At 43.9% G+C, this 12,743-nt stretch overlaps 1 protein-coding gene across 1 annotated transcript in view; it reads right to left on the bottom strand.

The window, feature by feature from the left end:
* Positions 1–12,743, bottom strand: part of HEATR4 (HEAT repeat containing 4) — a 252,284-nt gene that overhangs the window by 91,905 nt on the left and 147,636 nt on the right. Inside the window, exon 7 of the mRNA XM_069208752.1 lies at positions 8,733–8,915. Coding sequence (XP_069064853.1) covers positions 8,733–8,915 — 183 coding nt within the window. The remainder of the gene's footprint in view (positions 1–8,732; positions 8,916–12,743) is intronic.

Genomic DNA, 12,743 nt, shown 5'->3' with positions numbered 1-12,743 from the left:
CAATATGATCGACAAATAGCTATGGATCTTCTAGCTATTGAGTGATGGAGTTTGGTGCAGACCTCCTACTTTTAGTAGAACAGTAGAAAGGAAGGTTCTACTGTGCTCTTTCATTTTCCTCATCTCTCATTCATTTGCAATTGAGGAAGTTTGTTTTGTGGTGAAAATGGTTGGACTATTTTACTCAAAATGACAATAAGGTGGGGAGAACACTGGTTGTACCATATCAAAATGTGTTGTTCTAGTGAGGGTTGCTACCCTCAATGGAAAGGATTAAAAAGACAAAAACTTAGGAGATCACACCTTTAGTGTAAGGGGATGCTCAGAGTGCGGTGGGTGTGGGTTTCAGGACACCAGGTAGGATTATTCAAGAAAAGAAACTGAGGTGAAGGAGTGAGGAGCCCGGTGTGAGTAACAGGAGCAGCGACATGACGTTTGTTTATTTTGGAGGGTGCTTCTGAGGGTGGTGGGGGATTTAGGCAGGAATGTATTTTCTACATTGCAAACAGCAGGAAATCCGTGTGTGGCAGAGGGTGAAGCGTGCCAGGTTTATCTTTAAAGTATGGGGTGACAGTCATTGAGTAGAAGGACGGGTAGGAACAGCATGTTGTGAACGCTCCCCCATGGCTCTTCTCTCCCTGCACACTTTACCCATGTCATCATCCTGCAGGTGGGGCCCACGAATCATACATACCATAAACTATAGCTGTCAGTAATGTGGAGGTTTAAACCATGCAGTTCCAAGTAACTTCATAGACCAATTGGGGAGACCTGGGGAGTCTGCAATGCCACATGAAACGCTCTGCTGGAAAATAACCTTGTTACTGACAGTTACCCATCTATAATGCCCTGTGTAGCACAATATGGCTTCCATGGTCTGAAACATACTCTGTGGCAAAAGTTTACACATATTCTAAGATGGTCTTTTTCTTTATCGGATTTTGAATTGGGCTTGTTTTGGAGTCTGGAGGTGATCAAGTGCCATGTTTTCAAAATGACCATCGAACCAGAAAATGCTTCTAATGGAAATGTTGGCCTTAATGAACCATGCAATTAGTTTTAAAGGTTACACTTTATTTTGCACATAAGGTTTTAACCAAAGCAGTAGCATGACCATCACGTGCAGGGGCGTACCTTCGAGGTGGGGAGCTTTGGAATGTGACACTCCCCAAATAAATGCATTTTGGGGTAAGTACTTGGGTCTGGGTGCCCTGGATCAGGTCTGCTTCAATGAGAGACTCAACCAATCAAGCCTTTTGTAAATAAAACAATAGAAAGACATGAACTGGAGACTTTGTCAGAGCCATCTTTGGTCTTCAGACGTGTAAAGAAAGCCACAAAGCACAGGAACTAACATTATACCTAATGCTGACAGGAAGAGGTAGAGCTAACATGCAGACAATGGCAGACGCGCTCTGAGAGTTGGCGTCCTCATAATACACTGTTGCACACCATTGTTATCTGCAAGGTATGATGAATTTCCATACCAGTATATTTTGCTGAATGGCTTAGCTACTTCATCTTATTGATTTCGTTCAATTTGTTTTGAAACACAGATTTGTCATGCTCCTAAAGAAGGACGGTACCTGAAAGCTATTGAGAAATAATGTTTACAGGAAAGAGCTATTAGTGGTTAAAAAAGCACAGAAGAACTCTTATTGCAAAGCATAACGTTTCAATGAAGTTCTGGGCACCACAGACTGCACACTGTAATAGGGAAGTACACTCAAGGCGCACTTTTCTTGTGATTGGGCTCAATGAGTAATTCAATGCAGCACCTATGCTAATAAACTGCATATAACCACTGAACAGGTGTAAAATAATGAAAGCAGATATTCTTGGAGGTTTCTGTAATACTTTGTGGCCATAATTCCGGAGAGAAAATATGTATTTCTGTAGATCATTAAAACATTTTTGAGTTTTTTAACAGTCCGTCAAAAAAGGTAACAACATTTAAGTTGTGCTTGTGCTCTAATATTTGGTTTGTTATTTGTAGGATAGGTGTAGTTGCATTTGCTATTTGCTACTTATTGAAGAGCAGGAATGTAGAATATGGGTTGCATTGTCTCTTGTGATGTTACATTTTATGGCAAGACCAGAGGCTCCTATTATGCTTCTCTAACTTGCTTTATTACGAACAGCAGCAGTCAAGAAAAAACTACAATTCCCATGAGGTTAGAGGGAACAGAAGCTAATGGGAAAAAAAACGTATCGGAACAAGAACCAGTGGGGACCAAGTACGTAATATAAACACTACATTTGACTGCAACCAACCCTCTTTCTTGCTGCTCGCACTCAAGATAAGTGTTCAGTTCCTTTTTCCTTCATATCCTTTCTTAAATTATGTATTTGATGCTAATGGCAGTTAATATGTTGTTTTTCATATAGCACTAATTGTTTTTCTTTTTCTCGGCACTTCCCGCACCTGCTTATTGTCGCATGAATGCCCGCTGCATTTTTTCATTTTTATTATCGGCGTCCCGCCTCCTGCGCTTTTCAAACGTTGCGCGAGGGCCCCTAAGCCTGACTAGTGTTGTCGGCTTTGTCTCTTTGCGCCTCTTTAACGTTGCACGAGTTCCTCTTCTCTCATTGCAACCGCCACAACGGTCGTGAGCTCACCTGTTTTTTCTGGCCATATTTTTCTCCTTCCTTAACGCCTCCTCCGTGTTCCTCAAGTGCACTGGACCGCCTCTCCTATCTGACGAACATCCTAACCTCCGCCCTCTCGGCTCTGGTAACGCCCAGTTGGGCGTCTACTGATTTTTCCTCAGTTTTCTTCGCTCGGTTAACCCTTTCTTCTCCAAATCTGCCTAAACTCTATCTTTCCCTCACAAAATTAATGATGATAATTTCACCGGTCATTCCATGAATGATGATGATGTTTTTAACCAAGATTTTGGTACTTTTATTAATGAGGCTGTGGCAAAAGGCATTTCAATTTCTATGGGCAAAATGACAAGAAACGTTGAATCTTCCGTAAAGAGTATGGTTTCGAAATCCTTACTGGCCGATTCTGCGGGGGATAACAGAAAACGTAGGATTAAGGATTTATCTGCCCAAAAAGCCCACATTAAAGTCACCCCTGGTGGCGCTGAACTGACAGGTGAAGCCTCTTCACCCCAGGCTGAGGACAAGTCTCCTCCCAGGCCTCCTTCAAAGGAGGGGTAATTAAAATGTACTGCCAAAACTAAACATATTTCAAACGCACCAAAAAAGATTACAATTTCCCATATCTCTGACACTGATGATGACATGGGTGATATGGATGATATGGACGACGATCCAGATTAATGGGGCTCCCAATCTCAAACCTCTCCTCCTCCAAAAAAAAACATAAATCGGCCTTTCCTCTAACCCCTTTCCAGCCAAATTGATTCTTGATACTGATGGCAATCCCATGTTTGACCCTTCCCTCCTTCACCACCCCAATTCCACTGAATGGTTCCCCTCTTCCCATGTAGGAGATTACATTGCCTCCAGATTGAGACTTCCCATAGACAAACCCACGAGGGCTAAATTAAGATCAGAATGTCCCAGACCATCCCTTTCTTCTAACATTACCTCCACCCCCTCTATTGACCAACCCCTTCTTACTTTCTTTTCTAAATTCGACAAAGACCCCTGCAAAGGGGTCGACAAGGCCTGGTCGAACTGCCAGGACAAACTCTTAGACTTGGTGGGCTCACTGGCCCGTATCTTCGATATGGCGGAATCGGCCATAAGTGAAAATGCGGATATTGATCCTTCAGAACTTTCATTGTGGATCCAAAGAGCCTTTTGCCTCTTGGGAAATGCAAATTTCGCCATTACTCACGAAAGGAGAAAAGGACTCTTGTTAAAATTAGATCCCAAATTGGCCAAACTTGCATCTATTGATCATGGTATCAAAGCAGACGGACTCCTTTTCGGTGATTCGTTTATCAAAGATTTGGGAAAATTTGTCTCTACTTTTGCCTCTATAGATAAGGCTCAACAGTCCATCAAAAACATTTTTAACCAACGGGTTTTTGCAAAGGCCGGTACAAGCAGGAGCCGCTTTACCGGCTGGTCCTTTTGTCACAAGGATCCAGAGGCTCCTTCAACTCCGCTTATGAGACTCAATCATTTAAACCCCAGTTCTACCTCCAACGTGGCAGAGGTTACCGGGGTCGTGGACAATGTGGTTACAGACACAACTATCAACAAGGTAAGCCCCAACTCTGGCCTTCCTCCTGTAAGAGGTTGTCTGCGTTTGTTTACAGCAAAATGGCACACTATCACTATGGATCCATGGGTTCTCAATATAATCAAAGGCTATTCAATAGAACTCTATTCAACCCCTCACCAAACATCCCGTCCCCCTTCTCTATGTTTTTCCTCTGAAATGTCCTTCCTCGTCTCAGAAGAGATTCAGTCCCTTATTTCCAAACAAGCCATTCAAGTTTCCCATCCGGATCCTTCAGGCTTTCTAAGCACTCGCTTCCTAGTCCAAAAGAAGAACAAAAAGCTAAGACCGGTCATCAATCTCCGAGCTTTCAATAGCTTCGTCGTATACAGACACTTCAAAATGGAAACTATCGTCCATTTAAGAGATATTCTTCTTCCTTACAATTACATGGTTCGCCTGGATCTTCAGGATGCATACTTGTCAGTTCCTATCCACAAGGATTACAGAAAATGTCTCCAATTCCAGTGGAAGGGCCAAACCTACCAGTTTTCTTCTCTTCCGTTCGGCCTCTCGTCAGCACCCTGGTGCTTCATGAAAATAATGAAACCGGTAACAGCTCATCTCAGATCCCTGGGCATCAGACTATCAATCTATCTCGACGACATCCTCCTAATGCATCAAAACCGTCTTTCTCTTCCACTATATCTTCAAACCACATGTTCTCTCCTATCTCATCTAGGTTTTCTCATCAACAAAGAGAACTCTATCACTACGCCTTCTCAAAAAATAGAATTTTTCGGGTTCATAATCGACTCTTCTTCCGCTACTCTACATCTTCCCCAGCAAAAAGTAAAGTCTATAAAATCTGAAATTCTGAAACTTCTCCACAGTTCTCAAATTTCTCTCAGATCCTTGTCCAGAATTGTGGGTCTTCTCGCCTCTTCAATCCAAACCATTTTTCCCAGTCCCCTCCATTACTGGGCTCTTCAAAGACAAAAAATTTGCCATCTCAGAAAAGGGCTTTCTTACTCAGAAACAATCAATCTGGACCAAGAGCCTCGTTCAGAACTTCAATGGTGGATAGACCATTTAGACACCTAAAATGGCAGGACTATCTTCGCATCAGCCCCAGATTTTGTGTTAGAATCAGATGCAAGTCTAACAGGTTGGGGCCCCCGTTGTGGCGCAATCTCAACTGGAGGTTCCTGGTCTTCAGAGGAGTCCAAATTTCATATCAATTATTTAGAGATGCTTATGACTCCTTTGCAATCAAAAGCCTCGCAAAAAACAGAGTCCAGTGTACCATCCTCCTCCGTATGGACAGCTGTCCGCTACATAACCCACTTAGGGGGCACCAGGTCAAATCCCTTAGTGGATCTGGCAAAAAGCCTATGGGAATATTGTCTTCGCAACAAAATATCACTCTCCGCAGAATACCTACCAGGTTCGCTCAACGAGATTGTGGATTGGCATTCCCGCTTCCTCAGAGATTCCAGCGACTGGAAGCTCCATTCCTCAGTTTTTCTATCTCTTCTTCACAAATGGGGACCCTTCAAGATAGATCTATTTGCATCCCGCCTAAACACTCAACTTCCCCTGTTCTTCGGTTGGGGACCGGATCCTTCAGCACTAGCTTCCAATGCTTTTCTTCAGGACTGGTCCTTTTCTCTCAATTACGCTTTTCCTCCGTTCATAATGATTACCAGAGTTCTTGCCCAAATCAGATGCCAAAAAGCAACATTAATAATCGTAGTCCCCTTTTGACAATCCCAAGTCTGGTTTCCCCCTCTCCTCGAACTGACAATCGACTTTCCAGTCCTCCTCCCGATCTTTCCTTCCCTCCTACGGAATTCCCTAGGTTATCCACATCCCCTCATTCACAACAATACTCTCGCTCTCTCTGCCTGGAAGGTATCGGGTCTTCCCGATCTTCCATTCCTATTTCGGCAGAAGCTTCAGACTTTATTAATAAAGCCTGGGCTCCTGGTACAAGGAAAGCCTGCAGTTCCGCCTGGTCTCTTTGGACAAGCTGGTGTGTGGGAAGGGACATCGATCCCTTTTCAGCCGAAATAAATTATGTAATCAACTTCCTAGCCACCCAAGCCAGTGCAGGTAAGTCTTACTGAACAATCAACTTATATAGATCAGCTATTTCTCTGCAGCACGTCCACACCAACGGAAAACCTATAGGAGAACCTCCTCTACTCTGCCGCCTTCCAAACGGAGTAAAGTTTTCTTTCCCTCCTTTACCCAAATATTCGAAACTATGGAATGTTAATGTCATTTTAAATTTGTTTCTCTCCTGGCAAGATAACTCAGATTTATCGTTGAAGATGCTTTCAGCAAAACTCACTATGTTACTCTGTCTAATTTCTATTAAATGTTTATCAGATGTGAGGGCCTTAGATATTTCTTCTCGTCACTTCTCCCCTACAGGTGTTTTGTTCTCCATCAACAAGCGTACCAAAACCAATCTGGGTTCAGTGTTTTACCCTTATTTCCCTAACCAACCAAAGTTATGTGTAGGTCAATGTCTTAAGGCGTATGAAGATCGCACAGTCAATCTCAGAACGTCCACAGTTTCCCAACTCCTCATTTCTTTCGCAAACCTCATAAACCCGTATCATCGGCTACCCTAGCCAGATGGGTTCATTGGGTCATGTCCTTAGCGGGTATAGACACAGTTTTTGTGGCTCACTCTTCCAGAGGAGCTATGGCTTCCAAAGCTTTTCGGGTGGGTTCTAGACTTGAGGACATTCTGAAATCGGCTGACTGGTCTAATGACAATGTTTTTAGAATTTTTTATTGTAAACCAGTTCATACAGCAACTTCCGTCATAATTAACATACTTTAAACAAGCATAATAGGAACCTCCGGTCTTGCCATAAAATTTAGATTTTCCTAGTAACTTATGACAGAAAGTCCTCATTTTATTAAAGACACGGAGGCGAGTATTATCCCACCACAGATTCTCTTTAACCAATGTCTTGTTGATTCTTTTTCCCTCCCTACAGCATCGTCTAATCAACCTCAGAACTCATCCTGAACGCCAGACGGTTCTTCCAACATCACAAATCTCGACCAACAATCCTCCTCGTGGTCTACATGATCCTTTTCCTGCGCCTTGGATTTCGCCCCTCTTCAAGTCTTGGGTGAATTTTTTTCAAGAACTTTGTTCTCTACTATTGGCAGTTGCCATTATTGTTTCTATTTTTCCTTTGTTTTCTCACACAGACTAGCCTTCTCGCATCAAGAAACAGGGCTGGTTGCAGTCAAGTGTAGTGTTTATATTACATACTTGGTCTCCATTGGTTCTTGTTCCGATACGTTTTTTCTTCCCATTGGCTTCTGTTCCCTCTAGCCTCATGGGAATTGTAGTTTTTTCTTGACTGCTGCTCTTCGTAATAAAGCAAGTTAGAGAAGCATAATACTCACCTCGGTGTCTTTAATAATATTAAGACTTTCCGTCATAAGTTACTAGGAAAATCTACATTGTTTTGACTCCACCCTGTGCCTCTTTGTTCCATCACACTACATTTCCTGTCTCTTTAGCTTTCTCTCAAAGCTTCTTTTTCATTTGTTTCTCTCTTTGTCACTGTTTTCCCATATTTCTCTTTCTCCTGCTTTCTTCTTTTGTTGCTTTTCTCTCTCTTGGTTTTTGAGAAAGTCTGACTGTAAAATGTAAGTCACAGTATACCAAATAATGAGGGCTGGTGCATACCACCGGCAATCTGAAAAAATAATCACTAGTAGTTTAATTACAATCAATCCTTCTTTGGCATAGTCTGTCTTCTACATTTGTGGTATTATTGGCCATTACACTAGAGCTTGCTAGTGAAAGGTAAACTATTGATGTTGTGTGGCAAGAGGGAGGTGTTTTGTTGAGAAAGCTAGGACTCAGCCCAATATGCATTTCCAGTATGCAATGAGAGCAGCAGTCAAGTATGATGCAATGTCTGCAAATTTAGCCCATTTAAAGTGTTCTTTTCCAACTAAAATGCACTATATATAGAACTCGGGCTGCTTTAAGCTGAAAAGAATAGCAACACAGAGTTGACTTCTTTCAGCACCATCGCTGTCACTTGTCCTATTTCCTCTATTGAATTCTCATACAATTTCTCTATGTAGTGTGAAACAAACGTTTGTCTACAACGTTGAGAAGTTTGTCAAAGTTTTTTTCCAGAACCCCGGTCTCTACTGCATTTTGTACATTTCTGATTCTTGAGAAAGACTGTGGGGGTTATTCTAACTTTGGAGGAGGTGTTAATCCGTCCCAAAAGTGACGGAAAAGTGACGGATTTACCCCCAGCCGTATTACGAGTCCATTATATCCTATGGAACTCGTAATACGGCTGGTGGTATATCCGTCACTTTACCGTCACTTTTGGGACGGATTAACACTCCTCCAAAGTTAGAATAACCCCCTGTGTCTTTCAAAACAAATAATATTCACAATATATGATGAAAATAGATAACTAAAGGACAGTAATACTAGAGTGACCTGTTGTGGTTTCACCCATGGTATACTTTTGAACTTGTAGAGTAGGGGGTGAAAAAATACAAGTGAGAAAGCTAGTTTATTTACCACGGTGTAGCGCCTCTTGCATGATTCCCCTGGCTTCCTCACTTTCTGTTTGGATTGTATAGTGAAACACGGCTGCTGCCATTCTCACACGAGGATTATGGTCTTTCAAAGCTCCTGTGATCAGCGGCATCAGGTCTTCCGGAACAATAGGGATAGGCATATCTTTCTTATAAGTGCAGATTCCTACAATTACAGGAAATCAGTGGAACAAATATAGACAGATCAGTCTCACATAGTTGTTCTGAGTGGCAATTACTTTCATTATTATTTCACTTAGATTTACCTATTACAAACATTTCTGATTTTTTTCAGTACATTACAAAAACTTGGCAAGTTCCATACTCTGTCACTACAGATAGAGGTTGCCAATTGGGGAGATTTGTGAAAAATGTCTCTTGCTAAGCATATTGTGTTATGCTTTTATTGCAATTTCTTGAAAATATTGCATTTATTCGAATTTCTTTTCACACTTCATTTGTTCAAGCACATTGGGAAGGTACTGGCCAGCTTGCCATGACAGATGTATACTTAATGTGACATTAGCTGATGGACAACACTAAGCAACTTAAATCATAACATTATCATGAAATTTGAGGATCTCGTTTCAACACAAGTTAAAACATACATTCACGAACCCCTGCCAAAATATTCTGACATAATAAAAAAGGTTCTGATTAATATCTATTGAAGAGGCTAGTATTGCCTTTACAAGACACCTTACAAGATTCTTCTAGCTTATGTGTCAGTTAATGCACAGCTTGCACTTCCACAATTTGACAGTAAAGATAGTTATGAACTCTGGCTATATAGTAGTCTCCTACCATGTAACAGGGTGTCACTGGCATACAGGCATCCCACATGAGTTTTTCCAATGATGTTTCTTCTTGCTCAATATTGTTTGCATGGGGGGTGTGGCTGGGAGCCTGAGCAAGATGGCAGGGATTGATAATCTGCCCATAATCCGCCCATCTGCAGCCTAACTAACTAAACATTGTGGAGGCCCCTATCCCTGGGGGGATCCCAGGGGACACAGAGAGTGAAAGATCATGCAAGACGAGGTGCTGGTGAGGGGCTGGCGGGCCATTACCGGATGGCGCAGCGGAGACTGAGCCTGATGCCCGCATGGCCTACTAGGCGCAATCCAGGGAAGCCTACCTGCAGGCCTGATCGTGGTCTGTGGGGGACTTCCTGCGTGTGGAAGCGGTGGTGGATGGCTGAGCCGGATGTGCTGGGAACACTGGATTGTGAGGACGACCTGAACTGGCGAGAGGCCTGATGGGTCGGCGGGTTCAATCAGTGGCAGACCGGAGCTGTAAGTTAGCATGGCCTGGCGCACAGAGCAGCCTGGCCTGTGGCGGTGGGGGTGGCGCACCAGTCGGTGGGTGCCCGGGGCCCTTTGATCTATTGGGATTGTTTCAAGTGCTGCACAGAGGTACCCTGCCGGGGGAGCAAGGGCAGACTGCAGCGCCAGCGGGGCCTCATTTATGAAGGGGGCCATTGTGGCCCAGGTGAGCATCACATAAAGAAACACTACAGTGCCTTTTGCAGGAATCGGTGCAGCGTTTTGGGACTATGGGGGTCATTCTGACCCTGGCGGTCATTGACCGCCAGGGCCAACGACCACGGAAGCACCGCCAACAGGCTGGCGGTGCTTCCTGGCCAATTCTGACCGCGGCGGTAAAGCCGTGGTCAGAAAAGGGAAACCGGCGGTTTCCCGCCGGTTTTCCCCTGGCCAAAGGAATCCTCCATGGCGGCGTTGCAAGCAGCGCCGCCATGGGGATTCCGACCCCCTTCCCGCCAGCCTGTTCCTGGCGGTTTACACCGCCAGGAAGAGGCTGGAGGGAACGGGTGTCGTGGGGCCCCTGGGGGCCCCTGCACTGCCCATGCCACTGGCATGGGCAGTGCAGGGGCCCCCTAACAGGGCCCCATTAAGATTTTCAGTGTCTGCTTGGCAGACACTGAAAATCGCGACGGGTGCAACTGCACCCGTCGCACCCCAGCAAATCCGCCGGCTCCATTCGGAGCCGGCTTCATCTTTGCTGGGGCTTTCCCGCTGGGCCGGCGGGTGATCTTTTGAAGATCGCCCGCTGGCCCAGCAGGAAAGTTAGAATGGTCCCCGCGGTCATTTGACCGCAGGGCGGGGTTTGGGCGGTTTCCGCCCGGCGGGCGGCGCCCGCCGCCCGCCGGGGTCGGAATGACCCCCTATATGTAGCCCCTCAGGCAATATGGCGGGCATGAGAGACCAACAGTGTGAGAAACAGGTGAGCCCTGGTCTCCTTGCCATCTGGGGGTGTGGCTAGTATTTCCAGTGGACACAAATACTTGGAAGGTTGCTTGGCCTAAGTAGGGAGTGGAGACTGAAAAACCAGCGGGACAAAAAACTGAGACTAATGCGTGGGCTCAGACACCTAAGCCTCTGTTTTCTGTACGTGCAGCACAACCCCATTGCTGGTTGGTTATTCTGTGCCCAGTGTGGAGCGTTGGTGCAGTGGATGACACCTTAGAGACGTTGTTCAGAGTGGATTCTGCTCAATATTGTACTCCCTGTAATATCAGTGCACCCTGCCAAGTGCTCTACTCAGTGGTGTGTTATAATAGTGAACTCTGGACACAGTGGTGAACCTGAGTGGGGACAGTCCTGTACACTACTTTACCCTCTGCAATATTAGTGTACCCTGCTAAGTGCTCTACTAATCAGGAGGTCAATAACTTTATTCGGTCCCAGTTAGACCATATAAGTACAAAAAAGGCATCAACATATTCATAAAAATTTTAAAACTAAATACGAAGCTCAACATGATTAAAGGCAGGCCTTTTATGCCTATTGATCAAAGGTATGAGCCATCCAAATATTTCATGGCTGAACTGGCTTATGAGTGACTCCCCCCCCTCTCCTAAAAACACAGTCAAAACTGGAGCAGGTCACTTTGATATTAAAATGCGTTACATTTCTGCCCAAGGCATAGAACAATCGTCACTGTTGTAAAACTTTGATCAGCCTACCAATTAAATCATAAAAACTTGTCATCTCCCAATGTTAAAAACAACAATTATCAACGTCTCAAGCTATATAGGCCTTAAGAAAAGATAATAAGAAAAAAGGTAAAACACCCACCCTAGCGATCTACAAAAAAAAGAAAAACATTAAGACACATTCTAAAATTTCTTAAAACATTATCCTAGACATAATGAGTTAAAACAGTCTAAACATTCAAGTCCCAGTACCATATAAATGATTTTAAGGCGGCCCTAATGGAACTCACAACAGCATGGCAGACTTCAGGTCTGGCAGCAGATTGCAAGTACCTCAAGCCATGTATACGAGATGTAAAGTGTATGTGTTTTGAAATGGGCCAAAGAAAATATCCCCGGAACACAGAGTACAATTTACAGAAGAGCATGAAGTGTATCATAGATTGGGTTGAAACACTATCACAGGGACATCGGATGCAAATGGTTTCTGTTGAACCGGCCACTGGAAAAGTGACCAAATAGTGAATTCAATTAAGCCTCAACCTTGCCGTGTAAAACGTATGCTGAGAATTAGTTAGTGTTAGAAATGGGGTCTCTGGTTGGCAGTCAGTTTGCACTCTGTCCAAGCAGGGACCCTCACTCTAGACAGGGCAATGGAAATACACACTTCAATAACCCCTGCTGACGCCTTGGTAGCTTAGCACAAACAGTCAGGCTTATCTCAAGGGCAATGTGTAAAGTATTTGTACCAACACACACATTATTAATACAGTGAAAACACTACAAAGTGGACACTACACCAGTTTATAAAAATAGGTAATATTTATCTAAATCAAACAAGACCAGAACAACAAAAACCCAACATACACAAGTCAAGATATGATTTTTCAAAAGAATAAGAGTCTTACTCCATAGAAAACAATGGAAAGGTTGCATTGTGAGCGTGCTTCGGAAAAGTCAGCAATGCGTTGATTCCTCACTCGCAAGTGAGGCCGTGCATCGTTTCTTCTCCAATTGGGTTTGTGATACGTTGTATTT

The sequence above is a fragment of the Pleurodeles waltl genome, chromosome 9 (assembly GCF_031143425.1).
Source record: "Pleurodeles waltl isolate 20211129_DDA chromosome 9, aPleWal1.hap1.20221129, whole genome shotgun sequence".
NCBI lineage: Eukaryota > Metazoa > Chordata > Amphibia > Caudata > Salamandridae > Pleurodeles > Pleurodeles waltl.
Note: the sequence above shows the minus strand (reverse complement) of the source record. Positions and strands in the feature narration are given on the sequence as shown.